Source organism: Triticum urartu, chromosome 2, assembly GCF_003073215.2.
Source record: "Triticum urartu cultivar G1812 chromosome 2, Tu2.1, whole genome shotgun sequence".
Lineage (NCBI taxonomy): Eukaryota > Viridiplantae > Streptophyta > Magnoliopsida > Poales > Poaceae > Triticum > Triticum urartu.
Genome location: NC_053023.1, coordinates 425,390,402 through 425,413,173, shown reverse-complemented (window position 1 = coordinate 425,413,173; position 22,772 = coordinate 425,390,402). Strand labels below are relative to the sequence as shown.

The 22,772-nt window shown below is 44.1% G+C and overlaps 1 protein-coding gene across 1 annotated transcript; it reads right to left on the bottom strand.

Annotated features, from left to right (window-relative positions):
- Positions 1 to 10,088: 10,088 nt before the first annotated feature.
- Positions 10,089 to 11,262, bottom strand: LOC125541629 (NDR1/HIN1-like protein 6). The gene has a single exon (XM_048704985.1). It carries the CDS (start codon positions 11,077 to 11,079, stop codon positions 10,318 to 10,320), a length of 762 nt encoding a protein of 253 aa, XP_048560942.1. The 5' UTR covers positions 11,080 to 11,262; the 3' UTR covers positions 10,089 to 10,317.
- Between the last annotated feature and the right edge of the window lie 11,510 nt (positions 11,263 to 22,772).

Sequence of the window (22,772 nt, the reverse complement as noted above, 5' to 3'; positions counted from 1 at the left end):
CTTCAGCACCCGCAATACTTGCCTTACAAAACAGCAGGCTGTCATCAGCAAATAATAAGTGACTTAATTGGGGCGCCGACGGTGCCACTTGTAAACCACTCAGATGGGATGACTCACTCTTGGATTTTAAAAGGCACGACATGCCCTCTACTGCTAGCAAGAACAAATATGGACTGGTTGGGTCCCCTTGTCTGATTCTTCTGGATGGCTCAAACTCTTCCAACTTGTTCCCGTTGAATAACACCGAGAACTTGACAGACGTTACTAGGCTCATGACTATATTTACCCATCTTTCTGTGAAGCCCAATTTCATCATCACCGCCCTCAGGTAGGGCCACTCGACCCTGTCATATGCCTTCATCATGTCGAGCTTGAGTGCAAAGGATTGGTGCTTTTTTGCTTTGTTCCTCTTCATGAAGTGGAGGCATTCATAAGATGTGATAATGTTATCGGTTATCAACCTTCCAGGAACAACCGCTGATTGCTCTTCAGAAATTATCTCAGGTAAAATCACTTTCAGACGATTAGCGATCACTTTCGAGGCAATCTTATATAGTACGTTGCAAAGGCTAATCGGTCTGAATTGAGTTAACAAAGTAGGGTTTTTTACCTTTGGTATTAGCACCAGGACTGTTTCATTAATGCACGCTGCTGATTCTGTGCCCTCTACTATTCTTAACACTACCTTTGTCACATCATCTCCACAAACCTCCCAGTGACGCTGGAAGAAATGAGCTGGATATCCGTCCGGGCCCGGAGCTTTAGTCGGGAACATCTGAAAAAGAGCTGTTTTAACTTCCTCTTCTCTGTATGGAGCATTCAAAGCATCATTCATCATACCAGTGACTTTGCGTGGAATAGTGTCCAACACGAGCTCCATATTTGCTACACCTTCAGACGTATACAGGGTTTTGTAAAAGGACGTCGCCATTTGCTCCATCTCCATAGCATTATCTGTCATCGAACCATCCGGGCGAACTAGTTCTTTTATTTGGTTTTTCCTTCTTCGCCTGCTCGCACGCAAATGGAAAAAATATGTGTTCTTATCACCGTGGATCAACCAGTCAATACGAGCACGCTGCCGCCATAGTATCTCCTCTCGGTGAAACAGTTCAACAAGCCGATCTGTGATTTTTATCTCCTCCCTAGTCGGCCCTGATCTCCCTGGTGTTGCACGGCAAATATGTAGTTTTGTTTTTAATTCACTGATTTCCTTTCGCACATTTCCAAAGTGCACGTGATCCCAGGTAGATAGTTCTCCCGACAGCCCCTGTAGCTTTGTCTTGACCTGCTCCACTGACTCGCCTGGCGCCGCTGTCCACTGGCTGGCCACTACCGGACCAAGCGACTCGTCCCGCTCCCAGCATACTTCATATTTAAAAGGTTTTGGGCCCCGCCTGCATGCATGCAATTCTTGCAGCGTAAGCAACAAGGCTATGTGATCTGAGCTAGCTGCCGCCAGGTGTTTAACCTCTGCTGTCGAAAACGCCATTAACCAGTCCGGCGTAGCCACTGCTCTGTCCAGCCTCACCCTTGTAAATGTTCCTCCAGCTACTTTTTTCTCAAACGCCCAGCTCTGCCCTTTGTAACCAATATCAGTAAGGCTGCAAGTATCCAGAGCGTCGCGGAATAGATCCATCTGTGCTTGGCTTCTCGCGCATACTCCATCATGCTCGTGGCCATGTAGCACTTCATTGAAGTCACCGATCGCAACCCATGGATGACTGCTGGTGTTTGCAATACCACGCAACATATCCCATGTTTTATATCTTTCTTGCGTTTGTGCTTCTCCATAGACAAAAGTAATCCTAGTTTGCACCGGGAATAACTCTTTCACAAGTACATCTATATGATACTCTGAGTAGCCAAGAATTTCCAACTTTATTGCTTCGTTCCAAAAAATACCAAGACCACCACTTCTACCTCTACTGCTTACAGCAAAACTCTTATCAAAGCCTAATGATCCTACCATATTCTCAACACGTGAGCCCTCTATTTGGGTTTCTAAGATGCATACAATAGAGGGTGCATGTTGCCTCGAGAGATCTCGAAGCTCTCGAACTGTCGCGGGTTTGCCAGCCCCACGACAGTTCCACACCAGGCAACTCATTGCGCTAGGCGCGACCCCACCGGGAGGCCCGCCAAACGCGCATCAGAAGTTTTGGTTTGAGCTGTGCTCTTTGTGTTGGTAGAATCACTTGAAATTGGCTTCTTTCTCTTCGGCTCTTGCTTGGACGAGGGGCTCTCTGGAGCTTTTGCTTGCTGCACCATAGGAGTTTTGCCTCCCTGGATTGAAGGCTGGGGCCCGTTTGCTTTGTTACCCAGCGAAGCAACTATCATCCCCATCTTCCTGTTTAGATCAGCATCATCCATTGTGATGTCATCTTGGCGTTCATCTGAGTCCATAAAATCCTCAGGATGGTTATCATATGCTGCACCGCGACTCCGGCCACCGCCTGATCGGCCTCGACCTCTTCCCCCTCTGTTACTGTTGCCTCTTCCTTCACCAGGACCGCTGCCCGGGCCTCTGAACCAGCTAGCTTTCAGATCCTTAAAAACTAGTGCTTTTGGTGCCCAAACATCGTCACCACATTCCTTAAACAGATGCCCCAGATAACCACATACCGCACACCAATCCGGGAGCCTCTCGAATTTCACCCGGAAGATCACTCGCTGCATCACATCCTTCTTCTTGATAACCAGAGAAACTGCATTCTTTAGTGGCTTTGTTACATCAATCTTCACCCTCACCCGTGCAAAGTTCCCCTCAAAATCTTGGGACTTCGGCTCAACGTAAATGAACTCTCCAACCGTCGCCGAGAGCGCTTTGATCTTAGGGAAGAAACCATCCGGAAGGTCGTGGATCTGCATCCATATGTCCAGTTTGGTGAGATCGATCAAGGAGGGTTTAGTGAAACCATCATAGGGTGCCAAGATCACCGCTTTGCCCTTGAAAGTCCACGGACCCTCCTCCATTACACGCTCCCAATCGCCAAGGCACACGAACTGTAACATATACAAGTTATCCTCCAGAGGTCTGATTTTAACTTCCTTCACCAGATCCCATGCGACTCGCATGTTCCTGTAGAACCAATACTGGCTGTAAGATTTCTCCGTATGAACCCTAGCCAGGGCCATCCAGCGGGTTGCTTCAGCCGGAAGTTCATCATCCTCCACCACTACGTCCTGTAGATCGTCTTCCTTCAGACCCAATTCTTCCATCATTGCCGCCAGATCCGTTTCCGCTGCACCCGAGGATGCACCATCTTCCTTAGTTCTCTTGCCCGAAGAAACCATGTCCACGAGCGGTAGGGTCCCCATCGCTTCGTCCGCTGCTGCCATGGTCAGGGTCAAGGGACCCCGACCGCCGGCGGAGGGAAGGAGGCGGGGTAGATCAAGATCTCTATGGCGAGGAGACAAGTCGCCGCCGCCCAGAGGAAGAAAACCCTAACGAGAGGGGAAAGACGGATATTGCGCCGAGCCTCGGGGCCATACCCTGCTATTTTTGCAATTCCTATCGGCCCATATCCACCTTTTTTTTGAACTCTCGGCCCATATCCACCTGGTTGGACTGAACTTATCGAATTGGGATCTGACAGAGCAACTAATGAGCGAGTATTCCTTGAGAAGCCCCTGCAAGGATAACTTTTGGAGGGCTGAGAGCGCGCCAACCTCAGCCACCGCGACGAGTTGCGTGCTGGACGCTTTCTCTGATTTTTTTATAGCGTTTTTGGCTGTTAGATTTCCCTCGGTTTTGGATGGAAAAGAATTCAAATTTTTTGGTCCAGAAAAGCCATTTTTTTCTTCTTCTTCTATTATGTGAAAGCATAGATTTACTTCTCGTGGAGGCATGGATTTACTTCCGCGAGAAGCACGGTCATACCCATTTCCCTTTCGCGAGAGACATAGATTTACTTCTCATAGAGGCGGGGATTTGCTTCCACAAGAGGCACAGTCGTGTTTGTCACAAAAGGCTTCCTTTCGCCAGAGATACATATCTACTTCAGGTGGAAGCACGAATTTGCTTCCACGAGATGAGAGACATACGTGTGCCGCATAAAAAAAACACTTTTCTTTTCTTTTCTTTTTGCGAGAGGCACAGGTTTATTTCTCGTATAGACACAGATTTACATCCATGAGAGGCACAATCATGCCTCTCGGAAAAAAATGTGTTTTCTTTTATTTTATTTTTTGTCGTGAGAGACACAAATTTTACTTCTCGTGGAGGCACGGATTTGCTTCCGCGAGATGCACTGTCGTGCCTCTCGAGAAAGTTAAAAAAGAACACATTTTTTTCGTTCTGCAAGAGGCATAGATTTACTTCCCGTGGAGGCACGAATTTGCTTCCACGAGATGAGAGACATACGTGTGCCGCATAAAAAAACATGTTTTCTTTTCTTTTCTTTTTGCGAGAGGCACAGGTTTATTTCTCGTATAGACACAGATTTACTTCCATGACAGGCACAGTCGTGCCTCTCGGAAAAAATGTGTTTTCTTTTATTTTATTTTTTGTCATGAGAGACACAAATTTTACTTCTCATGGAGGCACGGATTTGCTTCCGCGAGATGCAGTGTCGTGCCTCTCGAGAAAGTTAAAAAAGAACACATTTTTTTCGTTCTGCAAGAGGCATAGATTTACTTCCCGTGGAGGCACGGATTTGCTACCGCGGGAGGCATAGTTGTGCCTCTTCGGAAAAGAAAAAAGCATGCTCCTGATTTGGGTTTTTCGACATGGGATCTAGTCTTGAAGATGTCATAGAAAAAAGTAACATATTTGTCATCTTATGCCGAGAGAGGGATACACCTTAGGATTGGTAACATTCAATTGTGTTGCAGGAAAAAGCATATATGGAAGTAAATCCAGGAGCATTACTCCAAATTCAGCGATGACCGCTCGAGTTGGGCAGACCATTAAGAGGGACAGAGTGAGGTTCCCTTGGACGGTTTTGGGAACCTTCTGGAGGGTTCCAAGATTGTTTTCCGGTTTTGGGAACCTTCTAGAAGGTGACTGACTTTTTCTGTATCTTTATTTGTTTTGGTTTTTGTTATGTTTTTTCCTATTTCATTTTTTGTTATGTTTTTCCTTTTTCTTTTTTTGTTTTATTTTTCCTTTAGACCTTTTCAGGTTTTTTCTTCTTTTTCTCTCTTTTTTAAGAAATACAAAATTCAAAAAGTTAAAAACCATCACATTTCTTTTCAAAATTTCATAAACTGTTCACTTATTCAATTTTTTTTAGTTTTTTAGTCAAGTCTTAAATTCAAGTACACTTTTTAAATTCATGATTTTTTAATTCTTGAATATCAATTGTTCAATGTCTATTAAAAAACTGTATTTAAAAAAGTTTTTGTGTGTAATTGATATTTGCTCACCATATATTAAACAAAGTTCATGTATATAACTAAAATGTTCATCATATATTAAATAATTGTTCAGTATGTATTTCGTGGAAATGTTCACAATATTAGAACAATGTTCACTATGTAATTATAAAAATTCCACCGTATATTCAGAAAAGATCATTGTATATAACTCAAATATTTAAAGCATAATAAATTATTGTTTTGTATATATGATAAATGTTTACCATAACTTTAAAAAAATCTCTTAACAATATTTGTTCAGAATTTTGAACGTATGAAGATTTTAGTCAAACTCAGAAAATGGTTTGGAAATCTGCCCATCGTATTTTTCCCTTTGATTTTAAAAATGTTCACAAATTAAATAAGTTTGCAAAATAATTAAAAAATGGTCGAGAATACAATAATCCATTGGGAATTTTCAAACATGTTTACTTTTTCAAAATTTTGATCATCTCTTGAATTAAATAAAAAATGAATCCTTGAACATTTTTGAAATTCACGAATATTATTTGAAGCCATTAAATTTTCTGAAAGACACAAACATTTTTACATATTGCAAACATTTTTTCATAAAATAAAACAAAAAGATTTTTTTTAAATAAAGTGTTATCCTGCATTGTTTAGTAAAATAGGGTGGCGTAACCGTTTCTTTTTAAAAAAATAGTTATCAGTTTCATTTTAACAAAAAATGTTCGCCAATATGTAAAAATGTTAGCGGCCTTGAAAAAAGTTAATAAATCCAAATAATATTCCTGAACTTAAAAAATGTTGAAGGATTCAAAACTTTGTTTGTAAAATTCAAGAAATGATCACAAATTTGAAAAAGTAAACATTTTTTAAAGTCCCAACTAATTATTGTATTCTCGAGAACTTTTATTTATTTTGTTAATTTATTTAATTTATGAACATTTTTTGAATCAAAGGAAAAAATACGGTGAACAGATTTACAAATTATTTTTTGAGTTTGACTAAAATCTTCATACATTCGAAATTCTGAACAAGTATTGTAAAGAGATTTTTTTAAAAAAATATGGTAAACATTCCATCAAGCATACAGAACAATAATTTATTATACTTTTAATGTTTCATTTATGTACACTGTTTTTTTAATAATGTTTAAGAATTCGAAAAAAGTGTTATTGAATTTAAGAATTCACTAAAAATCCAAGATTTTTTTTGAAAAAGTGAATAGTGTTTGAAATTTTGAAAATAAATGTGATGATTTTTAAATTTTTCAATTTAGTATTTCCTAAAAAAGAGAAAAACAAGAAAAGGTTTAGACGAAAAATAAAACAGGAAAAGGAAAAAAACAAAAGAAAAACCGAAACAAGTGAAGATACAGAAAACCGTCAGTCACCTTCTAGAAGGTTCCAAAACCAGAAAGCAAGCTTGGAACCCTCAAGAAGGTTCCCAAAACCGTCCAAGGGAACCTCGCTCTGTCCCTCTTAATGGGCCGCCCAACTCGAGCGGTCATCACTGAATTTGGAGTAATGCTCCTTGATTTCCTTCCATATATGCTTTTTTCCTTTCAAATAATGAAAAAAATAAGTTTTCTTCTCTCTCTCAGAGGATTAGCGTTAAAAATAACAAAAAAGTCAATGGGATCCAAGTCGAAACTCCTTATAAAAAATCAAAAATGCTCGAGCCATCAGTGAGTTAGCATAGCTCTATCTCTCCAGAATTGTCTCTCTCCACGAGAATATTTCTAAAATAAATTCCGACCGTGAGCCTATCTTCACCTCCAAGTTCTGGAAGTTTTTTCAAAAGCCTACAGTAAATACAATACTTTTCAGCACAACTTATAATCCTCAGAGACAAGGTAACGATAAACCTAATCTTGTAAGATACAATCAAAGCTTGTCATCTCATTTTCTATGAAATGAGATGACTACCTCATTTTATTGAGTTCTCCGACAACAACACATTAAAGGTGGTCCTTGGTATGGATCCCTTCGAGTTTCTTTACTCCGCTCAATTGGTCTGAAACTGGAAAATGTCAACATTTCGGTTCGAACATCATTCAAGGCGCAGAAGAAACGTCTGTATTATCCTTAAGAACTTGAAAGTAGCTCAATCTATGCGATATAACTACTAGGACAGAAAACATCGTCATCCGCAGCCGCTCTCCACCACCATCGCGAGCCTGAGGGGATTTGAAATAAATATTGCTCATATATTTATAGTAATTTTTTTTAGTTTTTATCTAAGTGATAATGCCACTAAACAAATACTCATCGCATCTCTAAACATATACAGTTTTTTGAACTGAAATTGTAAAACAAGCCCAAACTATAAAAACAGAAACCAAAATTCGTATCCATGATGACTTCAACATGTATGATGGGGTTGTACATACTAAACATACATCTTTTTATGCATACTTTGGGCTACAGTTAACTCATACATCATATTTATGTATATTTTGGAGTACATCTAACTAGTAGGCGTACATCATATTTATTATATTTAATCATGAACTAGACCCAAATATTAGCTACTATTAGTCCTCATTCTTAAAATGTCATAATGGCTATGGCTATAAATACAAATATGCTTAAGTTAACTGGACTAGGTTGGCTATATTTGTATTAGTTTTTAGACATTTAGTCTATGACATTAAAATAATGCGTTTGTAAATTGGGGGAAATTTTCTTTTAATGTATGTAAACTAGAAAAGAACAAGACAAGATACAATATTATAGTTTGTTGTGTCCATTTTAGTATCTTTAGCTGCCTTAAACCAGAGTTCTAGAGCACACCATTCAAATAAATATCTAAATATATTTTCTTTTGCAGGCTACGTATAACTAAATTATGAATTTATAATGAAAGTGTGTCCAAGTATGAATTACTACCATTTATTTATTGTTTGTTGATGAAGTGTGGCCGTTCTTTTCCTGAGCTTGAACCGACCAGCAACACATGTTTGTTTTGAGTTTTGAAATGATGACAACTTAAGTTTTAATATAATTTTATGTAGATTTTTGAAATGCCACATTTTATACTCTAGGAGGCTAGGATAGTGCATCAGGTCATATCTAACATATCTAACCGAAACCCTAATATTTAGCGCCTTAAACCTTAACTCCTCAAATTTGCAGAGTTGGAGAAAAGTAGTTTATAACCAAACTCATAAAGAATTTTCTTTGCCAATCCTTTTATCTTTTGGCTGACATACTCCATTTTAAGTACATATTTGCACACGTATCAAATTCAAATTTGAACCAAGGTTCACACTATTCATGAACATAAAAAGGATCAAATTTACAGATGTAATTATTCTAATTCAAACACGCGAAAGGGTCCAAATGATTGTCAAAGCTTGGCATAAGTCGGATTGGGTGCAAACTAATCCTTGACAAGCTTCCCGTGGCCTTATGCTTTATCCCGATTAATGTACAAGCGGCTGAACTGTGATCCTAATCTCAGATGCCGAAAGTCCTCCTAAACGAACACTACAATGCCATCTCAACATCACCGTCATCTTCTTCCTCCTCCTCCAAAGAAGAGCCAATGAAGAATATCTCCGTTGACCTCTTCATCTAGTTATTGCAATATTTTATGTTGCATTTGATTGTAAAAAACAGTAAAACAACATCAATGAAAAATAAAGAAAAATAATCACCTAGCTAATTCGTCAAACACGATGAGAGCGGAATTGCGGCAATGCCCAGGCTGTGGGTGGACGGTGTGGCTGAAGGGATGGCCTTCAGGCTTTGATAAGAAAGAATATCCTCAAAGCCATGCTTGCTTGTCGCAAACCAAGCCCGTCGTGCCCAAACTCCGGCTTTCGAAAGGTCACCGGAATGTCTGAGATTCCGGCGGCGTTGAGCTTTTCTGCAGGTGTTCTACGACATTATGGTCATCTGCCGTTTCCATTTTCGACGGAATGAAGCTCGACAGTGGCCATATTCGTCCACAAGCTCCAGGCAGCATGGGGAGGAGGGAGATATGCGCTGATTCCAGCAGCGGTGTCAGCCGACGAGCAAATCTACGATGGGCCGAGAGATTCGGCAAGGTTGCGGGTCCGGTGTGTTGGCCAGCGTGCGCAGTAGTCGGTGAGGGAAAGGTAATTTGCGGAGGCGGTGCCGGGGGTGGAGGTCGTCGAGTGAGAGGTAGCCGGCGCCTAGGGTGAAGCTGAAGGGAATCTTTTTGCAGAGAACTTGTTTGGGGGGCTCAAAATTAAGAGCCGATGGAGGCTTCTTCTAAAAAATTGGAGCAGTTAAAGGAATTTGGCTAGGTGCGGCTTAACTGATAAAAGAACTTTGGAACTGATTCTGGACCCCCACCTGCTCATGACGCCCCGCCTGTTCCTTGAGGGAACCGGATCCTCTAACATCCTCAAGAGATGTCACGTAAGTTACAGTAACCGTGACATCCCTTCTTCACATCCATATGGTTAAACCTAAAATGATTATAATTAATTTGCAAATTTCAAATCTACTATATAGATTTACAAAAATTACATAAAAACCAAATTATGGTGCAATAAAATTATCTTTTGATTTATTTTTGTACATGCTACAGTAACTTGACATTAGTTGCTACAGTAACCCTCACATCCCTTCTTCGCTTTACACACTCATTTCACTGTAACTTCATGACATCCCTTGAGGATGTTAGAGGATACGCTTCCCTCCTTGATATGCTAACCTAGGATGGTGCATAAGCCTGAAAACCCCACACAAACTATGTTCATGAGCCAATATCTTCTCCAGAGGAATTCATAGCAAAAGGAATACACCTCGGATCTTATTTATTACACTAAAAATAATGAATATGCGAGCCAAACTGAATAAATAATAAATTTACAGCACTACCCATCTCTACCATCTGCCGATCCGATCTCAATCAATATAGATCGACAGGAACGGGGACGAGACCTCGGCAATCCTACATACAAGACACACGTATATATGCACAATCCGTGCACGGCTCAAATGGTTTGGGAATGATCTAATTAGGCTTGAGCTTGAAGGTGCAGCTGTTGGATCGGATGCGGAGCCGCGTGCCGGCCTCGAGGCTGTCCACCACCAGGCTACACCGCGCCTTCCCCGTCATCGTCCACAGCTTGAGTGCGCCAAACTTGATCCGGATGGGCACGCGCGCGGTGACCGTGAGCGGCACGAACCCGGCCTGCCGCTGCTGCGCCAGCTGCGCGGCCACGGCGCTGTCGAGCCTGGTCTCCCCCTGGAGCGTGATGAGCGGCCGCACCGTGCTGCGGTGGCCCTGGTAGAGCGCCGGGAAGGCGCCGCGGCACAGCTCGGTACCGTTGAAGGAGGCGGCGACCCAGCCGCCGTCGTAGTACACCCCGATGCGCCGGTTGGGGTTGTCCGTTATCACCTGCACCTCGAACGCGTCGCTCACCGTCATGGAGGTGGTGTTCACGTCGAACCGGGTGGCCGTCAGCCGCTCCACGCGGAACGTGGGGATCTTGGGGCGGAACACGGCGTAGAGGATCCCCGCCGTGGCGCCGAGCGCGACCACGAGCACGATCAGCACCAGCAGCGTGCAGCACACGCACCGGCAGCACCGGTTGTGCCGCTTCCGCCGCGGCGCGCGCAGCGGGGCCGCCGCGCCGGGCGCAGGGGCGGTGATTGGCAGCCGGTCGCCATAGGCGCCGCTGGGTGGCGGTGGCAGCTTATACTTGTTTTGCTCCGGCACCGCGGGCGGCGCCCCGTCGACGATCACCGGGTGGACCCGGTGGTAGCTTGCCATGCTCTCTTCACCTGACTGGCTGGTTAGCTCCTAGTTGCTTGCTTGCTTGCTTCTTACAGCACGTAGAAGCAGAACACCGTCGCGGAATGAACTGGTTTGCACAAGGAAGATGTTCAAAGCTACCGATGTAGTGGGAGTTGAGGGGTGATCGGGTCCAAGTTTATAAGTGATGGCTCGTGTCAAGTTGGTGTGTTGGTTGGTGCTGCTTGGGTTTCTTTCTAGATGTTGGAGCTTTCTTCCGGTCTCGAACCTTGACTTGGCTGCTATCGTTATGTGTGGCTGCGTGCGTGCTTGACTTGGGCCTTCTTTCCCTTTTTCTTCCTTTGAAACAGTGGCCGTCTCACATGTGTCTCTGTTCTCATGAGCACTCGTGTCTCCTTCAAGAAATTTTGGGTTCCAAGTTCCTGCCTCCATGTAGGTTACTAGCTAGTCAGACGCGTTATAATCCGCGACTAACCAACCGAGGCAGTCATTTTGCCACACGTTGAACCTCGATGGATCGTATTTTGTTTTTTAAACACAGTACAATCACAATCACTCATAAATAAGTGCATACACTTTCCGTATAAACACGCGCACACATACCCTACCTCTATAAGCACCTTAGAGATATTGAGCCGGTATATCGTCGTGAAATTTATGAAGTCATCGTAGGCGCCTCGTCGTCGACAGAAACATCTGCTCTCACTGAAAGCGCATCGCCGAAAATTGTAAAATAAATTCAGAAATAATGCGACCACAGGAACTTAAACCGTCGATGGATCGTACGTGTTTGAATGGTTGCGACGGAGTACGCCGTGTCCGATCCTATGTAAGGAGCGTCGTCACAACGATCTACATCATGTCAGCACTGTCTTGGGTCAGGTGAAAGTCGGGAATAGATTAATGTGTATCCGGCAATGGATCACGGGGGATGCTATCGCTGAATAATTGCCCGGAAGATGCCTCTCAGCCGTGCAGCCGCGCAGGTGCCAGCATAATAAGCGTGTGTGATTCGTTGACCGGTGGGTGTGTGTTGAACATTAATAAGGCCGGCCGGACGGACGCCGGGACGGTGCGTCCGGGAAAGGAGAAGCTTCATGCGTGACGTGATCCACGGCTGCGGACGGGCGACCTTTCTCTTTCACATTCGCACATTGGCAACGCGTGCGTTTCAAGTAATGATCCCGTGTTAAGAAGATTCTCAACGGCGGCATAGATGTAATGTAAGCATGTGCTAATTCAGCACGTAACCAAACGAACTAATACTCTACTATACTTGTATTGTACTACTAGATTAATTGCTTCCTCCAGAAGCTTGTGCTACTAGATTGTAATGTAAACATCTACGCCCCCCACTAACCATGGCCTTAAGAATCTCTTCCTCCAGGAGCTTGCTAGCTTCGCGCCCTCGCAAACCCGCAAACTCCTTTTTACCGGAGCTGGGAGCTACCGGCATAGCATCCATCCTCCACATGCTTTATGATCTATGCATAAGTCGGGCCCATTCATATGTATAATTATGTATTGAGACAAATGATCTTTTGTATATAGTCAAATCAATGTCAGACTAGTAGGGTCCATGTGAGGAGGCAGTACTTTTTGCAATGGAATGTACGCATGCATGCAACATCTCTCCTCTCTCAAAAACAAATCCATGCATTTTATTTTTATTACAATTTTAGATGACCAATATTTTCTACATCATTGTTCTATTATTTAAAACTTTCATATATTCAAATTCTTGAACATAAGATCTTTATAACGAGACCAATCTTGAATATATTTAAACTAGTTTAATTTTTACTATTTCAATCATATCAAAATATTAATGGTACTACCTGATTAATTGCTTCCTCCAGGAGCTTGTGCTACTAGATTGTAATGTAAACATCTACGCCCCCACTGACCATGGCCTTAAGAATCTCTTCCTCCGGGATAGGCTACCCCGTCGGCTTTCAAAAAACAGGAGCTTGCTAGCTTGGCGCCCTTGCAAACCACATCTTGGCTTATTTTAGGTGATTCAACCTCCTTCGCCATGCGTCCGACAAAAATACTACTCACTTTCACCAAGCCGAAGCTGATATGTTTAACGCCTTCATTCACTCCCATGCTCTCATCGAGCTCCCTCTACTGGATCGCCGTTTCACTTGGTCTAGTAAGAGAGACCAACCCACTCTCGAAAAAATTGATAAAGTCTCCGTCAACATCGACTGGGATCTCCTCTTCCCTAACACTAATATTACCTCTCTAACCCACTTCGTCTCTGATCATGTCCATCTCATCATCATGATTGATACTAATATCCCGCGTCCCGCGCTTTTTCGTTTTAAACCAGGTGGGCCCTTAGGCCGGGTTGTCGAGCGGTTATCGCTCAGGCTTGGACCGAGGCCCAACTTTGCTCGAACCACACGCTCTCTCTGGTCGCCGCCCTAAAACGCTCGCGCTCTGTTTTAAAAAAATGGAGACGCCTCACGGTTCCCTTCCTCACTCGTGAGCGTAACTGTAAAATTGTTATTTTCGTCCTAGACCTAATCGAAGAAGACCGCTTCCTCTCCTCGCCCGAGCTTGCCCTTCGTCGGGTTGTCATTCGAGTTCTCCAACGCTCTCTGAGAGAGAAAGCGCTCTTTTGGATGTAGAGAGGAAAAATTCATTCGGCTTTGGAAGGCGATGAAAACTCTCGTTACTTCCACGCCTCTGCCTCCGCTCGCCTCCGTAATAACAGAATCAATGTCCTAGTCTCAAATGGCTCGGAATTCTTCTCGCATGACGCCAAATCCAACATTTTATCGGACTTCTATGCCTCTCTTCTAGGTACCGCCTTTCAACCAACTTGGTCTTTCTCTCTTCATGAACTATACCCTTCTCCCACTCCCTAGCTTCAGTACTTGGATGCCCCCTTTACAGACGACGAAATCGCGCACGCCTTCCTGTCCATGAACCAACATGCTAGCCCAGGCCCGGATGGGTTTAGCCCAGGATTCTATCAGAAACTTTTGCACATTCTAAAAGCCAAGATTAAGGACTTCTTCTCGGACTTCCACTCGCTTAACTATACCATCTCTTGAATGAATCGGGCCCTGATTATTCTGCTCCCTAAGAGTAGTGAGGCGTGATCCCGTGCGGACTTCCGACCCATCCCCCTGCAGAATTGCCCTATTAAGGGTATCGCTAAACTTTTGACCAACCCTCTAAAACCTCTAATCCCTCTCTTGGTCCACGCCGATCAAACATGGTTTATCTCTGGGCGCAATATCTCCGAAAATTTCCTCTATGTTGCCGATATTCTTCACTGTTGTGCCAAACGCAAAGCTCCCACTCTTGTAATCAAACTCGATTTCTGAAAGGCCTTTGACTCTGTTTGCTGGACATCGCTTCTGCGCACTTTAAAGATTAGGGGCTTCCCCGATCGTTGGTGTGATTGGATCGAAGCGCTCCTTGCCACTGGCTCCACTGCCGTTATGCTTAACGGAGTTCCTGGTAGATGGATCCAGTGCAAGAATGGTATTCGCCAATGTGACCCGCTTTCCCCTACCTCTTTATCATCATTGCAGACATCCTGCGGCAAATGATTATAAAAGCTAACAATGATGGCCTCTTATTTCACCTCCTTTGCCCGCGATTACCCTGCCCTGTCTTGCAATACGCCGAGGATACCCTCATCATAGTCAAGGCTACTACAGATGCCGCTAAACACTTAAAGGCTATCCTAGACGATTTTGCTGCGGCCACTAGACTCCAGATCAACTTCACAAAGACGACCTTCATTCCCCTAAACGTTGGCCCCGATGAGGCCGCAACCCTTGCTGCTGACCTAGTGATGACCCGTGATGACCCACAAGTATAGGGGATCTATCGTAGTCCTTTCGATAAGTAAGAGTGTCGAACCCAACGAGGAGCAGAAGGAAATGATAAGCGATTTTCAGCAAGGTATTCTCTGCAAGTACTGAAATAAGTGGTAACAGATAGTTTTGTGATAGATAGATTGTAACGAGCAATAAGTAACAAAAGTACATAAAGTGCAGCAAGATGGCCCAATATCCTTTTGTAGCAAAGGACAAGCCGGAACAAACTCTTATAATAGGAAAGCGCTCCAGAGGACATATGGGAGTATCGTCAAGCTAGTTTTCATCATGTTCATATGATTCGCGTTTGATACTTTGATAATTTGATATGTGGGTGGACCAGTGCTTGGGTGCTGTTCTTACTTGAACAAGCATCCCACTTATGATTAACCTCTATTGCAACTACAACAAAAGTATTAAGGTAAACCTAACCATACCTAACCATAGCATGAAACATATGGATCCAAATCAGCCCCTTACGAAGCAACGCATAAACTAGGGTTTAAGCTTCTGTCACTCTAGCAACCCATCATCTACTTATTACTTCCCAATGCCTTCCTCTAGGCCCAAATAATGGTGAAGTGTTATGTAGTCGACGTTCACATAACATCACTAGAGGTTAGACAACATACATCTTATCAAAATATCAAACTAATACCAAATTCACATGACTACTCATAGCAAGACTTCTCCCTTGTCCTCAGGAACGAACGTAATTACTCAGAAAGCATATTCATGTTCATAATCAAAGGGGTAATAATATGCATATAGGATTTGAACATATGATCTTCCACCAATTAAACCAACTAGCATCAACTACAAGGAGTAATAAACACTACTAGCAACCTACTATCACCAATCCCGGACTTTGAGACAAGAATTGGATGCAAGAGATGAACTAGGGTTTGGAGATGAGATGGTGCTGGTGAACATGTTGATGGAGATTGCCCTCTCCCGATGAGAGGAGCGTTGGTGATGACGATGGTGATGATTTCCCCCTCCGAGAGTGAAGTTTACCCGGCAGAACAGCTCTGCCGGAGCTCTAGATTGGATCCGCCAAGGTTCCGCCTCGTGGCGGCGGAGTCTCATCCCGAAAAGTTCCTCTCTATTTTTTTCTCATCGAAAGACCTCATATAGGAGAAGATGGGCGTCGGAGAGCCACCAGGGGGCCCACGAGGTAGGGGGGCGCCCTAGGGGGGGCGCGCCCCCACCCTCTTGAGAAGGGTGTGGGCCCCCTGACCTTCATCTTTGGAGTGGATTTTTCTTTATTTCTTTTAAGATGTTCCGTGGAGTTTCAGGACTTTTGGAGTTGCGCAGAATAGGTCTCTAATATTTGCTCCTTTTCCAGACCAGAATTCTAGCTGCCGGCATTCTCCCTCCTTGTGTAAACCTTGTAAAATAAGAGAGAATAGCCATAAGTTTTGTGACATAAAGTGAAATAACGGTCCATAATGCGATAAATATCGATATAAAAGCATGATGCAAAATGGGCGTATCACCTAGACACCGGCATCGCCTCCTTTCCGCAAACCTATCTCGGCCTTCCTCTCTCCCCGCATAAGCTACCCCCGTTGGCTTTCCAACCTATTATAGACCACTGCGACACATACCTCTCTGGCTGGTATGCTTTGCTTCTTTCTCGCGGGGGCAAAGTTGTCCTTCTTTCTGCCGTCCTAGATAGTTTACCCACGTACTTTATGCTTTGTTTTTCTCTCCCCGCCCAGGTTATAGAGGCTATCGACAAACATAGATGAAGGAAATATGCCCTAGAGGCAATAATAAAGTTGTTATTTTATATTTCCTTATATCATGATAAATGTTTATTATTCATGTTAGAATTGTATTAACCGGAAACTTGATACATGTGTTGATACATAGACAAAACACTGTGTCCCTAGTAAGTCTATACTAGACTAGTTCGTTAATCAAAGATGGTTAAGTTTCCTAACCATAGACATGTGTTGTCATTTGATAAAAGAGATCATCATTAGAAGAATGATGTGATGGACAAGACCCATTTGTTAGCTTAGCATAATGATCATGAAGTTTTATTGCTATTGCTTTCTTCATGACTTATACATATTCCTTTGACTATGAGATTATGCAACTCCCGAATACCGAAGGAATACCTTGTGTGATATCAAACGTCACAACGTAACTGGGTTATCATAAAGATGCTCTACAGGTATCTCCGAAGGTGTTTGTTGGGTTGGCATAGATCGAGATTAGGATTTGTCACTCCGAGTATCGGAGAGGTACCTCTGGGACCTCTCGGCAATGCACATCATGATAAGCCTTGCAAGCAATGTGACTAATGAGTTAGTTGCGGGATGATGCATTACGGAACGAGTAAAGAGACTTGCCGGTAACGAGATTGAACTAGGTATGAAGATATCGACAATCGAATCTCGGGCAAGTAACATACCGATGAGTATAGGGGTTACAAGAGTTGATCTACCTCGAGAACGTAATGGCTAAACCCTAGCTGTCTAGCCTAAGATTATTCTAATAGCCTCTACAGACTAAACCCTCCAGTTTATATACACACCAGAGGGGCCTAGGGTTGTATAAAGTCGGTTTGCAGAGGAAGGAAACATTACATCCGGTCACAAAACTTGTTGTTCTACGCACATAGGAGTCCTGCCCGGACACGGGGGATAGCCTTCCGCTTTATCTTCACAGCCCATCGGTCCGGCCCATATCGAATAGACAGGACCCCCTAATCCAGGACTCCCTCAGTAGCCCCTGAACCAGTCTTCGTTGACGATGTGTTCGGCACGCGGATTATCTTCGGCATTACAAGGCGGGTTCCTTCTCCTGAATATTTAAGCTAGCCTCCTGCTTAAAGGAACTATGTCCGACTCTGCATAATCAATACAACCCTTAGCCACGAAGGCAAGACATTAAAATAGGAATAATGTCTTTTACTGACAACTTTTTCGGTGAAGCATCACACTTGACTCTTTAACGTTTTGAACTGTTTTCACGCCTCCCCGCGTTTCGAGCTACGTCTCGTCAAAACACAGATCGTGCCCGCCCATTACGAGATTCTCATCAATATGATTTGGGTAATCCAACTGCACCTTACACATGATGTTGTTGGGAACAGGCGAGTTTTATGGATTAAGAGGGGGATGTTTGGTATTTTCGTCATCTATAAAAGGATAAAGAACCCTCGTTTTTCTTCACACCTTCCTCTAGCCCCCATCTTCCAACCTCCAAGCTCCAGCGCTCACAGCTCTGATCTTCTCCACCGCTGCCACCCTCCCTAGCAATGGCCGAGTCCGGTTCCAAGGGCAAGTGGGAGGCCTCCTCCGTCACCGAAAAGGACGTCAAGGACCTATGGAGCACGGGCTATCTGTCCGCGGATATCGCGCATAGGATCCCTGCTGAGGATCAGGGTGAGAGGCTCATGTTCATCCCCTATTTCCTCCGGGGGCTAGGATTTCCCCTCCACCCCTTCGTCTGGGACCTTATGTTTTACTACGGGCTAGATTTCCACGATCTAGCCCCAAATTCCTTCCTCCACATATTGGCTTTCACAGTCGTGTGTGAGGCTCTCCTCCGCATCGCCCCCACACTTCGGCCTGTGGCTTAAAGTCTTCAATTTGAAGTCGAAAGTGGTCGGCAGACAGCATGCAGACTGTGGCGGGGCTATGGTAAGTAAGCTCCCCAATGTCGTCTAGCCCAAAGGGGCATTCGTAGGGACAGTCAAAGTATGGCAGCAGGAGTGGTTCTACATCACCGAACCCCGCGACGCCAACTGGGTAGCCACGCTTGACTTCAGATCCGGACCCCCCACGAGACTCACTTCATGGACCGCCAAGGGCCTTGACTGGGGGTCCAAATCGGAGGTGCAGATGCTACAGAAACGCATCTCCAATATGCTGGGTGAAAACACTGGTCTCAAAAACGTGATTCAAGTGATGCTCTTCAGCCGCACCCTTCCCTGCCAACTCCGGGCCTCCCCCATGTGGGAGTTCAATCCGGAGGAGCCACGGACCCTGAAGCGCTTCTTCGGCACCATGCATGAAGTGATATGGAAGCAACTCTTCAAGGCTCAGAAAAAGTGGCCGAAGAAGACTGAAGACATCGGGCTCGACATCGAGAACCCGGCCACGACGGTAAGCATAATCTTTTCGAACACCAATCCGGACAATATTAACAAAGGTTATATTGCCTGCTTTTTGTACAGGGCTGGAGGGCAAAGACTGAAGGAAATATGCCCTAGAGGCAATAATAAAGTTATTATTTATTTCCTTATGTCATGATAAATGTTTATTATTCATGCTAGAATTGTATTAACCGGAAACATAATACATGTGTGAATACATAGACAAACAGAGTGTCACTAGTATGCCTCTACTTGACTAGCTCGTTAATCGAAGATGGTTATGTTTCCTAACCATGAACAAAAGAGTTGTTATTTGATTAACGGGATCACATCATTAGAAGAATGATGTGATTGACTTGACCCATTCCGTTAGCTTAGCACTCGATCGTTTAGTATGTTGCTATTGCTTTCTTCATGACTTATACATGTTCCTATGACTATGAGATTATGCAACTCCCATTTGCCGGAGGAACACTTTGTGTGCTACCAAACGTCACAACGTAACTGGGTGATTATAAAGGAGCTCTACAGGTGTCTCCAAAGGTACATGTTGGGTTGGCGTATTTCGAGATTAGGATTTGTCACTCCGATTGTCGGAGAGGTATCTCTGGGCCCTCTCGGTAATGCACATCACATAAGCCTTGCAAGCATTGCAACTAATGAGTTAGTTGCGAGATGATGTATTACGAAACGAGTAAAGAGACTTGCCGGTAACGAGATTGAACTGGGTATTGAGATACCGACGATCGAGTCTCGGGCAAGTAACATACCGATGACAAAGGGAACAACGTATGTTGTTATGCGGTCTGACCGACAAAGATCTTCGTAGAATATGTGGGAGCCAATATGAGCATCCAGGTTCCGCTATTGGTTATTGACCGGAGACGTGTCTCGGTCATGTCTACATTGTTCTCGAACCCGTAGGGTCCGCACGCTTAAGGTTTCGATGACAGTTATATTATGAGTTTATGGGTTTTGATGTACCGAAGGAGTTCGGAGTCCCGGATGAGATCGGGGACATGACGAGGAGTCTCGAAATGGTCGAGACGTAAAGATTGATATATTGGACGACTATATTCGGACATCGGAAAGGTTCCGAGTGATTCGGGTATTTTCGGAGGTAACGGGGAGTTACGGGAATACGAGGAAGAAGCAATGGGCCTTAATGGGCCTTAGTGGAAAGGACCAGGAGGTGGCGCGCGCCCCTCCCAAGCCCAGTCCGAATTGGAGAAGGTATTTGGGGCGCGGCCCCTCTCTCCCTTCCTTCTCCTCTTCCCCCCTTTCCCCCCTTCTCCTAGTTGGACTAGGAAAGGAGGAAACCTACTCCAACTAGGAGTAGGAATCCTATTCCCTGGCGCGCCCCTCCTAGGGCCGGCCTCCTCCCCCTTGCTCCTTTATATACGGGGGCAGGGGGCACCCCATAGACACACAAGTTGATCCACGTGATCATATTCTTAGCCGTGTGTGGTGCCCCCTTCCACCATAATCCTCGATAATATTGTAGCGGTGCTTAGGCAAAGCCCTGCGACGATAGAACATCAAGATCGTCACCACGCCGTCGTGCTGACGGAACTCTTCCCCGACACTTTGCTGGATCAGAGTCCGGGGATCGTCATCGAGCTGAACATGTGCTAAAACTCGGAGGTGCCGTAGTTTCGGTGCTTGATCGGTCGGGCCGTGAAGACGTACGACTACATCAACCGCGTTGTCATAACGCTTCCGCTGTCGATCTACAAGGGTACGTAGATCACACTCTTCCCTCGTTGCTATGCATCACCATGATCTTGCGTGTGCGTAGGAAATTTTTTGAAATTACTACGTTCCCCAACAGTGGCATCCGAGCCTAGGTTTTATGTGTTGATGTTATATGCACGAGTAGAACACAAGTGAGTTTGTGGGCGATATAAGTCATACTGCTTACCAGCATTTCATACTTTGGTTCGGCGGTATTTGTTGGACGAAGCGGCCCGGACCGACATTACGCGTACGCTTACGCGAGACCGGTTCTCCCGACGTGCTTTGCACAAAGGTGGCTAGCGGGTGACAGTTTCTCCAACTTTAGTTGAACCGTAGAGTGGCTACGCCCGGTCCTTGCGAATGTTAAAACAGCACCAACTTGACAAACTATCATTGTGGTTTTGATGCGTAGGTAAGATTGGTTCTTGCTTAAGCCCGTAGCAGCCACGTAATACTTGCAACAACAAAGTAGAGGACGTCTAACTTGTTTTTGCAGGGCATGTTGTGATGTGATATGGTCAAGACATGATGCTAAATTTTATTGTATGAGATGATCATGTTTTGTAACCGAGTTATCGGCAACTGGCAGGAGCCATATGGTTGTCGCTTTATTGTATGCAATGCAACTGCGCTGTAATGCTTTACTTTATCACTAAACGGTAGCGATAGTCGTGGAAGCATAAGATTGGCGAGACGACAATGATGCTACGATGGTGATCAAGGTGTCGCGCCGGTGACGATGGTGATCACGACGGTGCTTCGAAGATGGAGATCACAAGCACAAGATGATGATGGCCATATCATATCACTTATATTGATTGCATGTGATGTTTATCTTTTATGCATCTTATCTTGCTTTGATTGACGGTAGCATTTTAAGATGATCTCTCACTAATTATCAAGAAGTGTTCTCCCTGAGTATGCACCGTTGCGAAAGTTCTTCGTGCTGAGACACCACGTGATGATCGGGTGTGATAGGCTCTACGTTCAAATACAACGGGTGCAAAACAGTTGCACACGCGGAATACTCAGGTTATACTTGACGAGCCAAGCATATACAGATATGGCCTCGGAACACGGAGACCGAAAGGTCGAGCGTGAATCATATAGTAGATATGATCAACATAGTGATGTTCACCAATGAAACTACTCCATCTCACGTGATGATCGGACATGGTTTAGTTGATTTGGATCACGTAATCACTTAGAGGATTAGAGGGATGTCTATCTAAGTGGGAGTTCTTAAGTAATATGATTAATTGAACCTAAATTTATCATGAACTTAGTCCTGGTAGTATTTTGCAAATCATGTTGTAGATCAATAGCTCGCGTTGTTGCTTCCCTGTGTTTATTTTGATATGTTCCTAGAGAAAATTGTGTTGAAAGATGTTAGTAGCAATGATGCGGATTGGATCCGTGATCTGAGGTTTATCCTCATTGCTGCACAGAAGAATTATGTCCTTGATGCACCGCTAGGTGACAGACCTATTGCAGGAGCAGATGCAGACGTTATGAACGTTTGGCTAGCTCAATATGATGACTACTTGATAGTTTAGTGCACCATGCTTAACAGCTTAGAATCGGGACTTCAAAGACGTTTTGAACGTCATGGACCATATGAGATGTTCCAGGAGTTGAAGTTAATATTTCAAGCAAATACCCGAGTTGAGAGATATGAAGTCTCCAACAAGTTCTATAGCTAAAAGATGGAGGAGAATCGCTCAACTAGTGAGCATGTGCTCAGATTGTCTGGGTACTACAATCGCTTGAATCAAGTGGGAGTTAATCTTCCAGATAAAATAGTGATTGACAGAATTCTCTAGTCACCATCACCAAGTTAGTAGAACTTCGTGATGAACTATGATATGCAAGGGATAACGAAAACGATTCCCAAGCTCTTCGTAATGCTGAAATCGACGAAGGTAGAAATCAAGAAAAATCAAGTGTTGATGGTAGACAAGACCACTAGTTTCAAGAAAAGGGCAAAGGGAAGAAGGGGAACTTCAAGAAGAACGGCA

What these genes read in the sequence shown, in the direction of transcription:
- LOC125541629 (XM_048704985.1), bottom strand. Translation starts at nt 11,079, where the DNA reads ATGGCAAGCTACCACCGGGTCCACCCGGTGATCGTCGACGGGGCGCCG.